Here is a 14,729-nt window from a genome sequence, read left to right on the forward strand (position 1 = left end):
TTAGCAAATACCATACTGTATAGGGGAAGCAAGCATATGACCTTGATATTACCAGTGATACTGTCAAACCACAATCCATAAAGAAGAGATGGACAGAAAACACTGATATGGTGCACAAGTCTTGGTCAAATAGAAGAAGCGTAAAGGTAGAATATGCATTATCAGCCATCCTGACACCATTACCCCAAACTGTTTTACATCAAACTCTATGAAGGTCACTTGTCTGGGACATCAACCCCGTTTTTTTTTGGAAGAAGGAAAATGAAGAATAATATTAATATACTACCACCCCAATAATACTGCCATATTAGGTCTATGTAATAATAAAATACAGTGCCAAATAATAGTAGCATACAGTGCCCACATAATACAAGTAATACTGCCATACACTGCACCAATAATTGTACCATACAGAATCTACATAATAGCGGCACAGTTTGCCCAAATAATAGTGCCCTACAGTGCCCAAATAACACTACTATTTAGTACCCAAGTAATGCTGCTATATAGTATGTTAATCAAGCCACCGTGGCAGTGCCAGGTGTTTTGTGATAACCTATTATGAATGAAGTTTATTGCGGGATGCACGGTGTGGGAACAGGGTGTTTGAGGCCCCTAAATTATGAAAGGTTTATGGACATTGACCCTTTTGACCATACTATAATCTGGCCATGTCGCAGCAATTTTTAATCTAGATGAACACACATTGAATGTTACATAACTCACCAGACAGCGTGACTCTGTGTTTTCTGCTGCAACTGACAAAGATCCAGCGATAATATACTAAAAGGGGAATACAGAGTATATTTTACTTATATTTACAAGGCATTCAAGAAACGACATAACAAATGGAAATTACTCTCGGAGTCTCAAGAGTTAAAGGAACACTCCAGACATACTGATACACAGTATTATTCCTAGTGCGGGCCTAAGGGGGCGGGGCATGACACAGAGATTCTCTTTTGGTGTTCATTTAATTCCTGTGTCATAGACCAGCCCTTCAGCCCCTGTGCTAGACATAACACAGTTTATACATTTAGGCTAGGGCCACTTGGTGACTTCGGCGCGCTTCCGAAGATCACTGTGTTACGCCGTGTACATTGGGTAACGTCAGTAAACGTGGTCGCTTACACCCCATAATAAATATAATTGGTATCACCATGTCTATAAAGATCTGATGTATTAAAATATGATGTTATTTACCTGCACAATGAATGATATAAAATAAATTAGGCAATGCCAAAATTGATGTTTTTTGGTTATCTTGCTTCGCAAAAAAAATGGTATAAAGAGTGAAAAAAGCCATATGTACCCAAAAATCGTACTCATAAAAACCACAGCTTGCCCCGCAAAAAACAAGCCCCCACACAGCTCTATTGACGGAAAAAATTATAGATTGCAGAATATAGCGATATTTTTTTTTTTTTTAAAACGAAATAAAATTGGTATAGTTGAAAATTTGCCATGTCCTAATTGTCAATAACAGAATAATGTTAACATGTCATTTCTACCACACAATGAATGCTGTAAAATCAAAACCCAAAAAACAATAGCAAAAAACAGATCTTTTTGTTCCATTCCACACCAAAAAAAATGTTTAACAGTTTTTTAGAAAACGATAAGGTACATGAAATTGTTCCATTAAAAAATACAATTGTCCCACAAAAGTCCTCATACGACTATTTCGACGGAAAAATTAAAAATGTTTGGCTCTTGGAAGATGGCGATGGAAAATTTGAAACAAAAGATCAAAAACCGGCTGTTGTGGGTGAGGGGTTAAAGACAGATTTTCCCAAGAGGGTGATTTTAAGAGATTTCCATATTAATTTATTAATACTTACAATTACTGCTCCCCAAAAATGTATAGCAATTCCTGCTGTCAAACTGTAGGTGTAAAATCCTTCGGTGAACACAAGGATTATCCCAAAAGCAATTTGCGTGAAAGCCGCTATAATCTGAATAATCTGTGAATCAGAATTACAATTTAGCATCAAGCATTAAAGCTCAGCGCAATTCAATGGATTTTACATAAAACTCCTATTTTTTAGAATTTTCCCAGCAGTCAGACTCCCCTGAGGGTATGTTCACACGAGGGCGTCCGTAACGGCTGAAATTACGGGGATGTTTCAGCCTGAAAACATCACCGTAATTTCAGCCGTTACGGCATGTGCAGGCACTTGAACGCCGCGTCCATTACGGACGTAATTGGCGCTGCTATTCATTGGAGTCAATGAATAACGGCTCCAATTACGGCCAAAGAAGTGACAGGTCACTTCTTTGACGCGGGCGTCTATTTACGCGCCGTCTTTTGACAGCGGCGCGTAAATTACGCCTCGTATGAACAGACAAACGTCTGCCCATTGCTTTCAATGGGCAGATGTTTGTCAACGCTATTGAGGCGATATTTTCAGACGTAATTCGGGGCAAAAACGCCCGAATTACGTCCGTAAATAGGCTGTGTGAACATACCCTGAATGTTTCGACCTATCTTAGGTGGCATCGAAACCCAGGCACATAAAAGCATATATTCAGCTTAAAAATAAAACCATGACTGGACTAACAAATTTTGACTATGTGCAGTCTTTCTCTTTCTCTCTGAAGTAGCTGTCTGATAGTTAACATTGCCATCGATATTTGTACTCATGGGGATGACTTCTCTGTCACCCCGTCACCCAAAAATAAAGTGATTTAAAATGAAAATGCTTAAAGGGGTTTTCCCATCTTGGACATTTATGGATATGCCATAAATGTCCGAGAGATGTGGATTCCACATCTGGGACCCGCACCTATCTCTAGAAGGGGGCCCCCTAAAACTCGTTCTACCTTGCTCGCCTCCCCGCCACTTTCTGATTAGGTGGTCGGGAGTTACAGGAACAGCCGAGCTTGCTGAGCTACGCTGTTTCTGTAACACCCATAGAAGTGAATAGGAGTTATGGAAAAAGCACAGCACTGCAAGCTACGCTGTTTCCGGAACTTGGGATCCTCGGCGGTTTCCGGAACTCCCAAACACCTTATCAGGAAGTGACCGGTAGGCAGCAGGCACCAAACAAGGTAGAAATAGGTGTGGGTACCAGGGTGGGACCCGCATCTTTATGAAATTTATGGCATATCCGTAAATATATGCCGTAAATATATGCGGATATGCCTTAAATGTCCAAGATGGGAAAACCCCTTTAAGGTAAAGATTCTATACTTGCTTTACCTTATTACCTTGTTTTCACAAATCATTTTTACATCAAAATTTACCCCAAGAGACTTTGGTTGTCCTTTAAGAAAAATGAGGTGAAACGTTGGTCTTCTTGGAGGAGTCAACAAGGGTTGATTCCAGTTTGAGGACGTTGCAACAGTAAAGCTTGTACTATTAGTCGTCATGCCCATTTTACAAAGTTTCTGTAAAAATTAAAGATAACATTTCACTTTAAAGTGAATAAGACCATGTAACATTCTCAAAATATATTAGTTTAATCTTTTACTTTACTTTTTATATGACCTGTTGCATTCTGTGTGGCCCCAAGTCATTTCTGAAACTCCTGTAATTGAGGATTCCCCTTTATTCGGCACTGCAGAGGGGAAGATATGAGGTGTTGGCGTGAATGCGGCTCTCTCCATTGTAGTTTATGGGAGCAACGCCTAGAAACCACAGTGGAGATAGTTGTGCTTATGTGTGTCCCATTTGACTCTTCCTCTCGGGAGTGCCGATCGGGGCAGAAGGGGATCCCAAATCTCCTGATAAATGGAGGCTCCAGAAGTGGATCCGTCAGACATTTATGGTACATACTGTCGATGTGTCAAGTGGTATTGAGAGTGGCACAATCTGACAATGTGGCCCTTGGATAAAAAAAAAACGCTTTGCACCCCTGAATTATAGTATATTTTTGTTTTGAGTTTGTATATGTGAATCTTTTTAATTTTTAAAGGAATTGAGTCAAATTTTTGCTTTATTTAAAATGTAAATAATAATCTTCCTGGATTAAAGGAGGAAAAGAGGTGGGACGTGAGGCACTTTATTTTCCACGCTATACTATCCACTAACTGTATTTCCCATTTTTAGATAACAACCCAATTGGGCCCAATAGGTTAATATTGAGACTACATTTACAGATGTTATTCCAAATGTGACTAAACCTGGTGGCTTCCCAATAAATTGACCAATGAGACCCCAGCATAGTCTAACACCCAACTTCCCTCCATTGATTATCTTCATGGTAGAAAAGTAGTAATCAAAGAGATAAAGCAAAAGAGAATAAATATAATAAAAGATTAGGTAAAGCTACCTGGCGCCCATTTCTGAGGTGCCACCTAACCTCAATATCTTAGACCTTTCTGTAGTCCCTCCCGGTCTTCATACAATATTAAACTCTTCATCTATGATCAGACAGACTCACCTATTATAATGATGAACTTCCAGAATTCCTCACTGCGTAATCTTCAACAGTAATCCTTCCGATCACTTAGATGTTGGTTTTGATGGCCCTTACACCTTGTGATGTTACATTTTGTGTTCTAGGGTGTTTCCATGGTTGGACTGAATTGTGTCATCCAGTAGTAACTCATCCAGTAGTAACTGATATTTCACACCTCCGCCATTGTATGTGTGTAAAAAGGCTACTGTAATGTAATCCATATACACAGCGAGTGAATATTAATGAACATTCTCATTCAACATGCATACATGATCCTCTAGAAACCCCTTTACTTATAGAGTAGTGAGGTTTAAAGAGGTCCCCCAACAATGGGTAAATACACCGCATATAACAAAGACTGTGTGGGAGAGGAATGTTGGGCTCTGAGATCTTTATTCCTAATGTGCACGGCCGCGTGTGCCGCCCAAGTCCCGTGGAAAGAGAGGACATGTTTTTTTTATCTTTCCACGGACATGTTCTACCTTTCCACGGATCGGAGAGTCGGGTCTATTTTCACGGACCCGATTCACCCTCTAAAGTGAATGGGTCTGTGAAAACTATCAGGTCCACCAGGATGCCGTGAAAAAAGGGCCCGAGTGGCACTCGGTTGTGTACACCTGACCTTAGTCTGAAGAAATGGGCTATACCATCATATCCACCCATGTTAGATGATCAGGTGTCTTGATATGACAAGAAACCTCAAGCTTCAAAGTGGTGTTACTTATTTAGCCTGGCAAATATGGGTTAAACAAGATGGGGGAATCTTCTAAAACGTTAGCACTATGCCAAGCGTCGCTGCTGTTGTAGTGCAGGAATCAGAAAACTCTCCCAGAGAACTTTCCCAGGATTTTTAAAAGGTCTCAGGAGCAAACTGCAAAACTCACAGCCATACCCTAGTGCCAAATAGCATAACCGGGAGACGAAGGAGTATTCCCATTCGAGTACTCGGCTGCCAGCACTACATAGAAATGACAAGCTAGGCCAGCATCAGCACCAGGCAAACCTGGCAGGTATCAGGACCCTGTGGGCTTAAGGGGGCCGTGGTAATCTACAATCAAAGCTGTGGTCATGACTACCAATTCAAAATTATTTCACATTGCGTAATTAAAGTAATGGGGGAAAATGTGTATAATCATTAAGGGGGGTCATTGCAGAAAGTATTTTCGGTGGAAAACCTGCAATTCTGCCACAAAAAAAAATCGCAACTCAGAAAAAAAAAGCTTATACTTACCCGGTCTCTGTAGTCATGGCGACGTGTCCCTCTGTTCTCTGTCCAGGCCAATCACAGGCTGCAGCGGTCACATGGTATGTCTTGTCATCCCAGGAGGCTGGGCTGCACGGAAAATAGAGGGATGCGTTGCCATGACTATAGAGACCGGGGTAAGTATAAGCTGTTTTCCGCAGCACACGTTCAGCCCGAAAAACTGCACCAAAATTTGGTGCGGTTTTTCAGACGGAATTCCCTGCAGGTTCCAGGGCATACACGCCGTGCACTTTTACGCTGCGTATCAGCCCTGTGTGAATATAGTCTAACTGAATCAGAGTGTATAGGGACATACTCCTTTGACAACCCCTTTGTCTTTAACTACAAGAAAGAATGACATTTTAATCCATCAGAGTTCTGCTGACGTAGTATCATAAGAAATTAAAGGGAGTGCTGGACTGATCCAATGATGTAGGTATAAAAAGAACCGTAATGATATCATAAGATATCATCAGGAAGAGATCGGGAGGGGAAAACGGAGGAAAAGAAGGCAGGAGGTTATTGTAAACGTGTGCGGACACCCACTTAGGTCTGGATATGCATATAGCCAGGAATACGTATATGTCATTTTACAGGTGCACTGGGGTAATACCAGAGAGTTGTTCTTCTAAATACCAAGTGATGAGTCCAAATCAAACCAAAGTGCTTAAAGGGGTTATCCGGGATATTAAAATTGACAACCTATCCTCAGGATAGGCCATCAATATTAGATCGGTGGGGGTCCGACTGTCGGCACCCCCGCCGATCAGCTGTTTGAAGGCCTGCAGCTTCTTCATTTTTTACAAAGTTCTTCTTTCTGTTCGTACTTCCACGAGCCGTTACATTTGGTATTGCACCACTATCCAATTTAGTGGCCCCTTAAACAGCTGATTGGCGGGGGTGCCGACAGTCGGACCCCCACCAATCTAATATTTTAATGAACCAGATAACCCCTTTTAGTTTTCATGTATTCTTGCGCTTATGTGATATTGTGTTCATGCTTTGTGGTGTTATCCAGGTTGGGTGATATGTCACCCATCAGTGACTAATATGTCACACCCACTGGTAATGTGTCCCTACACAAAAGCTGCTGTTACCTGATCTATCTCTGTGCACATTTGGAAACAGATCTGTCACGAGCAGACGGCTTTCTGCTTGAAGAATTAATTCTAATGCATGATTTGTAAAAACAGGTCTGATAGTTTTGAGATTAAATGGTACTGCCCCTAGATTTTAAGATACTAAACTATGGGTGTGTCGTTATACTACTGGGGTTAAGCGTTAAGCGTCCTAAACACGCCACCCGCAAAACTGCCATTGATTTTTTATTTAGTTCACCATGCGGTATAAGTAACAAGTAAACTTTTTTCCATGGGTCAATATGATTACAGTGATACCAAATTTACGTTATTCTTTATGTTTTGTAACTACTTTTTGTCATGATCCGTGGGTATGTGGACTCACTATGCCGCACCGTCATAGCGGAGTAGAAGTTGGCCAAACAATAGTCCTAGTACAAGGGTACCTTTGATAGTCCAGACAGTAGCGGAGGCTAGGCAGAGATGAACTTCCAGCCAGATGCCTCCAAACGTAGTGTCTAACATCAAGCGTGACTGGTGGCACGACACGACTCCAACACTCTAAGGCACAGGGACAAATATAGCATGGGAAACAGGATACATGTAGCAGGGCACTGGAACATGGGCAAACACAACAATGCTCAGGGGGACGACGGTCTGCGTCTGTGGACGTTACAGTATCCCCCTCTTACACCCCCTCTTCTTGGGGCCAGAGTGAGAGAGGAACTTCTTAATCAGGGTAGGAGCATTGAGATTCTCTTCTGGCTCCCAGGACCTCTCCTCTGGACCAAACCCCTTCCAATCTGCCAAATAAAAAGTTCTTCCTCCTATTTTTTTTAAGTCCAGGATCTCCTTAACTTCAAACACATTGGCAGAACCGCTGGGAGCAACTGCAGGGCTAGGAGTTTTAGAGTAGCGGTTCAGGACCACAGGCTTCAGAAGGGACACATGAAAGGAGTTGGGGATCCTGAGGGTAGGGGGCAGCCGAAGCTTATAAGAGACAGGGTTAATTTGCTGCAGGATCTCAAAGAGTCCCAGGAACCTGGGAGCAACATTTGTATGACGGCACCTTTAGCTGGATATTCCTTGAGGACAGCCAGACTTTGGTACCTGGAAGATAAAGAGGAGGCTCCCTTCTTCTAGTATGTGCCTTTCGCTTCATGCAATCGACTGCCTGCAAAATAGAGGACCGGGTTTGCTGCGAGACCTGTAGAAAGTCTCCAAATGCAGAGTCAGCTGCGGGTACCTGGGATGTAGCCGGAACAGGAAGAGGGATTCGTGGATGTTGGCCGTATACAATGTAGAATGGTGTGGAAGTAGTAGACTCACTTGTGTGGTTGTTGTATGAGAACTCGGCCCACGGAAGAAGCTGTACCCAGTCATCATGCCTAATGGAGATGAAGTGGCGAAGATATTTCTCCATAATTTGGTTAATCCTCTCCACTTGGCCATTGGACTGGGGATGATAGGCTGAAGAAAAGTCCAACTTCACGTCTGGGAGTTTACAGAAGGCTCTCCAGAATTTAGAGGTGAACTAAATGTGCTGGACGAAGAGGTTAGCCAGTCGAGGAGCAGAAGCTAGGCCAGTCAGCGGGATTAAATGAGCCATCTTCGAGAACCGGTCCACCACCGCCCAGACCGTATTGCATCCTGCAGAGGAAGGGAGGTCTGTGACAAAGTCCATTGCTATATGCTGCCAGGGAGCATTGGGCACAGGCAGAGGTTGAAGAAGACCGTCAGGCTTGGAGTCAGCAACTTTGTTGGAAGCACACACACAGTACAGGACGAGAAAAAGTCTACAATATCTTTGGGCAGCGTGGGCCACCAGAAATGACGGGTAATCAGATCTCGGGTTTTACGAGCACCCGCGTGCCCAGCGAGTTTGGAGCTGTGCCCACAGCGAAGGATTCTTCTCCTGTCTGCCAACCGCACAAAAGAAGTCCTCTCCAGAGGGTTGTCTCTCCAACCAATCCTAGGCATTGGAGTTTTTTGGCTTCTGGGGACACAAACGCACAACATGGCCACCGAGGCCACAATACAGACAAAGTCCCGAAGTGCGTCTGCGTTGTTTCTCCTGGGCTGACAATTTGAGCCGGTCAAACTGCATAGGCTCCTCTGGTGAGGGCAACAGAGATTGCTCAAAAGTAGAAGCCAGCTTGGGGAATCTTCTCTCCCGACGAACCCCTTGGGATCCCTCCCGGATCCTCGTGTCAATCCGGGTGGCAAGAAGAATGAGGTCATCCAGGGTAGGTGGCAGACCACGGGCGGCAAGCTCGTCTTTAATCTCGGAAGACAGTCCCTGACAGAATTTAGCCACCAAGGCATCGTTGTTCCAGGACAACTCTGCCGCCAGGGTGCGGAACTGAATGGTGTACTCGCTGTCACGGACACTGGGTTTGTGGACCCACTAGGCCGCTCCGCCAAAGAGGGGAGGCAGCTGACCAGGTCACAGTCTATGTGAAAGTAAAATAGCAGACAGTAATGCTTAGGTACCTGAAATAGTCCGGACGGTGACTGTGGCTTCAGCACGGATGGAGGCAGGTGCGGAAAGTGGCGCCAGACGTGGCGGGCAGTATCCGATGAGCAGATGGCACTTGACGTGGCATATGGCACTTGACATGGCAGATGGCACTTGATGTGGCAGATGCCACTTGACGTGGCAGATGGCACTTGACGTGGCAGATGACACTTGAACACGGGTAGGCACAGGAACAATGCGGAATACAGGAACGGTAACGGCACGGGTAACAGCTGGAACGGGAGACACTAAGGGACCATTTGCGAGACAGACAGGGAAAGACTAACAACGCTCAGGTAAGGATCAGAAGGGCTGGGGCATTCTTATAGAGCGGGGAATCATGTGGGTTAATGATCATTGTTTTCATGTGCGCGCGCTGGCCCTTTAAGAGCGGGCGCGAGCGTGCGCGCGTACCCTACGGGACCCGGCCGGACAGAGCGGAAGTGAGCGCTGGCATCTCCTAGGAGGGAGACGGAGGCCAGCGCTCACAGATCCATGGCTGCGGGCGTCGGGAGGTGAGTGAACCCGACGGCCCGCGGCTATGGGCGCTACACTCGCCCACGGAGATGTCTCCCTGACGAAGGATCAGCAGAGATTCGGCTGCTGACGAGACTTGTCCAGGTTCCTCAAATACCGTGGAAAAAGTCTGTAGGAAAGACTGAAAGTCACGGGTCTCTGACGTTCCCAGGTAGGATTCGCCCATACTAGGGCTTTGCCAGTAAGGAGAGAGATGATGAAAGCGATCCTTGCGCCATCGGAAGGGAAAGCTCTGGCATGTGGACTGAAATGGATCTGGCACTGGTTCAGAAATCCCCTGCAGGTACTCGAGTCTCCATCGTAACGAGGAGGTAGTAGCAGCGAGAATCGGGAGTCGGCCCCGGTACTGACAGGAGGTGTAGCAGGACGAACAGCCGGAGCAACAGGAACAGGTGCTGTGATGACTGCAGCTCGCCCATCCAGTGCAATGGCGTTCACCACCAGGAGGAGTTGGTCCGGTCATGACCGAAGGTCTTGCAGGTCTGACTGCATGGCTTGTGACGTCGTCATGGTCTTGGGTTGACCAGCGGGGTCCATGGCCTGAGCGTACTGTCATGATCCGTGGGTATGTGGACCCACTAGGCCGCACCGCCATAGCGGAGTAGCAGCTGGCCAAACAATAGTCCTAGTACAAGGGTAGTCCAGAGTGATCATGGCCTAATTACATATTTCACACATGTGTGTGTACTGGCCCTTTAAGGCCGGGCATGAGCGTACCCTACGGGAACCAGCACAGAGACACGGAAGTGAGTGCCGGCGTCTCTCAGGAGGTAGATGCCGCCCAGCACTCACTTGTCCATGGTCACGGCTGTCGAGGCGGTAAGTTGGTCCGTGGCTGTGGACGTTACACTTTTACATAATAAATATACATTTATATTTTTCCGTTGACGGAGTTGTGTGAGGATTTGGTTGGCATACACAAGACTTTTTGATTGCTTTTTATTCCGTTTTTCCGGAGGCAAGATGAACAAAAAACAGCAATTCTGGGATTGTTTCTTAATTTTTTTCTTTTACGGCGTTCACCATGTGAAATAAATAAGGTGTTGCCAACGGGATTCTGCTCCTAGAGGGAGCCCCTGTCTAGGAGGCGGCGTAACTACCGCTGTAGCAGCCATAGTGGCTTCTACGGGGCCCGCGGCATAAGGGGGCCCGTGCTGCCCGCCCTCACGCCCCCCCCCATGCCCAGTGGCCCTGCAAGCAGCTGCTATGGCTGCAACAGTGGTAGCGATGCCACATTCAATAGTATCTGCATCCTTTGGGCGCAGATACTATTGAATGATAGGCTTCCGTACATGGTAGACCTGGAGACCATTGTTAGGCCTACGGCTGGCATGGCATCCCATTGGCATACCGCGATAGCATTGCAGTTGCGCCAATCGACTTACAGAGAGAGCCCCCTCCCTCTGTGAACCACTTAGATTGTGCGGTCGATATTGACCATGGAATCTAAGAAGTATTCGGCACACAGACAAATATGATTCAAAACTTCTTTCGTTTTATTTGTATTGTATTCAAATGCCATGGGCGGAGCGCCAAAAACGAGCGGTAAGCCGCGATACGAACAGCAGTGCTCATCAGCAGGATACATCCACGCCAACAGGGTTCCAGTGCCTGACGAAGGTCTTCTTGGACCGAAACGTTGCACTCCGCCCATGGCATTTGAATACAATACAAATAAAACGAAAGAAGTTTTGAATCATATTTGTCTGTGTGCCGAATACTTCTCTACATACGATTGGGTTGGGACCCTATTCGTGCACCTCCTATAGGTCTTGTGCACTCTGAACCAATACCGACCATGGAATCTAAGAGTTTAAACAGCCGGGTTCCTCCGATCCCGGCTTTTAGAGCAGACGCTCAGCTGTCATTAGACAGCCGAGCACCCTTTCACATAGCAGAGGACAAATGTGCAGGGCATAGCCTAAGGACCCTTAGTGACTGTCATAAAATTAAGGGGTTAAAGTATTTTAAATTTTATAATAAATTAATAACTATAATAAAGGTAAGGTATTTATTTATTTGCAACTGCTAAAATATCTTCCAAAGTCATAATCAGGGCTGATGAACAGCGTGCTGAATGCTAATGTGGGACCCCACCCCCGACTGAGCCGCTCAGCCAATGATAAGCACAGAGAGGATTCATATATTGCTTTTTCAATACTCATTAGTAGGAGCTAATATACATTTGGTAGGTTAGAAAGAATCAGGGTAAAGATGGAAGAACATATGGCTACAGGATCAGACTACACAGGGTTTGTTTGTTGTCTGTTCCCATAGCGACGCATAGATTTGCATAGGTGGTGCAGATTCAAAACAGTAGGACATTTTTACTCAAAGCTATTTGCAGAGTAGTTTTCTTTTTCATTTTGATGCATGAAAAAAATGTAGTACATCCCCCCGCCCCCCTTGTCAGCAAGGTGACTGAACATGTAAGCAGTGGTCAGTCAAGCTCCTTATTAGCATTCCCTTCAAAACGTGAAATTATGAAATAGATAAAAAAAAAAACTCCCCCACATAAACAGAAAATAGATATTTTTCACAACCCTTTTTTATTGGCCCCAGAGTTCGGGACGGTAAGGCTCTGTTGCCATTGCCTTATGCCATACTTATCCTTAGGGCCCCATTCACCCAGTGCATAGCAAAGGCATACCTCCTGACCGTCACAGATCCAGGGGGACAGTCCTGGGTTACGGGCGGTGTTCCATGTCCCTTGCGGTTGGTGGCATGTCCCAGTTTAAACTGTAAATGCATCCTCAGGACGCAAATACAGTTGAATAAAATGCTGATGGCTCCCTGCTCCACCATACACTATGCAACGCTGGCCGTGAACGGCTTAGCAGACACAGGCTCGATGCAGTGACGTCATCACGCCTGTCTACACCGAGCGACCCACAGCCCAGAGGAGCAGAGAGATCTCCTCCAATCATTGTGGGAACGGGGCTAGATGAGTATTTTATTAGGCAATATGGGGGCATTCTACTGTATGTGGGGTAGCTACAGGGGCATTATACTGTGTGTGGGGTAGCTATAGGGGCATTATACTGTGTGTGGGGTAGCTATAGGGGCATTATACTGCGTGGGGGCCGCTGTGGGCTATTATACTGCGTGGGGGCAGCTATGGGAGCATTATACTACATGGCGGCAGCAGCGGGTGCATTATACTATGTAGGGGCAGCTATGGGGGCATTATACTAAAGTGGAGGGCAGCCATGGGAAAATTATATTGCGTGGGGGCAGCTATGTGGGTATTATACTGTGTTAGGGCAACTATGGGGGCATTGTACTCTGTGGGAGCACTATGAGGGCATTATACTAGATGTGTGCGGCAGCTATGGGGACATTATACTGTGTAGGGGAAGCTATAAGGGCATTATACTGTGTGGGAGCAGCTATGGAGGCATTATACTGGATGTGGGGGGCAGCTATGGGGGTATTATACTGCGCGGGGGCAGCTATTGGGACATTGCACTCTGTCGGGGAACTATGGGCGCATTATACGGGATGTGGGGGGCATCTAGCAGGGCATTATACTCTTTGGGGGCAGATATGGGGGCATTATACTGTGTTGGGCAGCTATGGGGCATTATACTGTGTGGGAGCTACGGAGGCATTATAATGTGTGGGTGCAGCTATGGGGCATAATACTGTATAGGGGCAGCTATGGGAGCATTATACTGTGTGGGGGGCACGATGAGGCATTATACTGTGTGGGGGGCACTATGGGAGCATTTTACTGTGTGGAGAGGTACTATAGGGGCATTATACTGTGTGGGGAGGCACTATGGGGGCATTATACTGTGTGGGGAGGCACTATGGGGGCATTATACTGTGTGGGGAGGTACAATGGGGGCATTATACTGTGTGGAGAGGTACTATGAGGGCATTATACTGTGTGGAGAGGCACTATGGGGGCATTATACTGTGTGAGAGGCACTATGGGGGAATTATACTGTCTGGAGAGGTACTATGGGGGCATTATACTGTGTGAGAGGCAATATACTGTGTGGGGAGCACTATACTGTGTGGGGAGGCACTATAGGAGCATTATACTGTGGGCGGGGCAGCTATGGGGGCATTATACTGTGTGGGGGGCACTATACTGTGTGGGGAGGCACTATAGGAGCATTATACTGTGGGCGGGGCAGCTATGGGGGCATTATACTGTGTGTGGGAGGCCCTATAGGGGCCAGAGTCGTAACTTTAAACTCCTGGGCCTCAATGCAAAATCTGTTACAGGGCATCCCCAATTGTTACATGTCATTCATCATACTTGTCTTATATAGGGCAGAAGGACCTTTTGGGCCTCCTTAGGCTCCAGGGATTCCTTTGCACCCCTATAGTTATGCCCCTGATATGGGCATTATACTGTGTGTGGGGCAGCTATGGGGGCATTATACTATTTGGTGGGGCTCTACACTGTGGGGAAACACTATGAGGGAATGATACTGTGTGGGCTGAAGTGGGTGTGTATGGGTGGCGATTGTGCGGGGTTAGAGGCGTGGCTTAACAAGAAAATAATTTTCCGGCACTGCGCTTCACATTTGTTGTCAGTCTTTACAATAATTGAAAGTTGTGAGGTGTGATGTATAGCGAGCTGGTATGCGTTGTTTTTTTTGCTTTATACAATATCATAGTAAACTGCGCTATTATATAGTAAAAAAATATGTATATTGTGCGTTTTAGATTATTTTGCTATAGGAGCCTACCTATTGGGGACATATGCCACTGTATGCCTATATAGCAAAGCATAACACTGTGCGCCTGCCACAGATGCCCGTAGTGTGCATAACTATATCTATGTTAGGTATCTCTGTACTGGCTGCAAATATCAATTCTAACATACATACATTTGTCATAACATGGATTTTCATCATATTTTCATGTCATTTTTGACAAGCTGCCAACTCTCATACTCCTGGCAGTGGAACAGGGTTTCCCTGAGTTAAAAT

The 14,729-nt window shown here is 45.7% G+C and overlaps 1 protein-coding gene across 8 annotated transcripts in view; it reads right to left on the reverse strand.

Moving 5' to 3' along the window:
* LOC142663315 (membrane-spanning 4-domains subfamily A member 4D-like) overlaps positions 1-14,729 on the reverse strand; it is a 120,663-nt gene that overhangs the window by 5,892 nt on the left and 100,042 nt on the right. For 3 of the 8 annotated variants that reach the window (XM_075841916.1, XM_075841912.1, XM_075841915.1), the window contains 4 exons: positions 4,386-4,608; positions 3,247-3,390; positions 1,842-1,964; positions 727-783 (listed from right to left, as the gene is read on the reverse strand). In XM_075841916.1, the coding sequence (XP_075698031.1) occupies positions 727-783; positions 1,842-1,964; positions 3,247-3,378 (312 nt within the window). In that variant the 5' untranslated portion in view covers positions 3,379-3,390; positions 4,386-4,608. Of the gene's footprint in view, positions 1-726; positions 784-1,841; positions 1,965-3,246; positions 3,391-4,385; positions 4,609-14,627; positions 14,716-14,729 lie in introns of those variants that run through there. The other 5 variants (XM_075841911.1, XM_075841910.1, XM_075841918.1 and 2 more) reach the window with 3 other exon arrangements.

Source organism: Rhinoderma darwinii, chromosome 11 (genome assembly GCF_050947455.1).
Source record: "Rhinoderma darwinii isolate aRhiDar2 chromosome 11, aRhiDar2.hap1, whole genome shotgun sequence".
Lineage (NCBI taxonomy): Eukaryota > Metazoa > Chordata > Amphibia > Anura > Rhinodermatidae > Rhinoderma > Rhinoderma darwinii.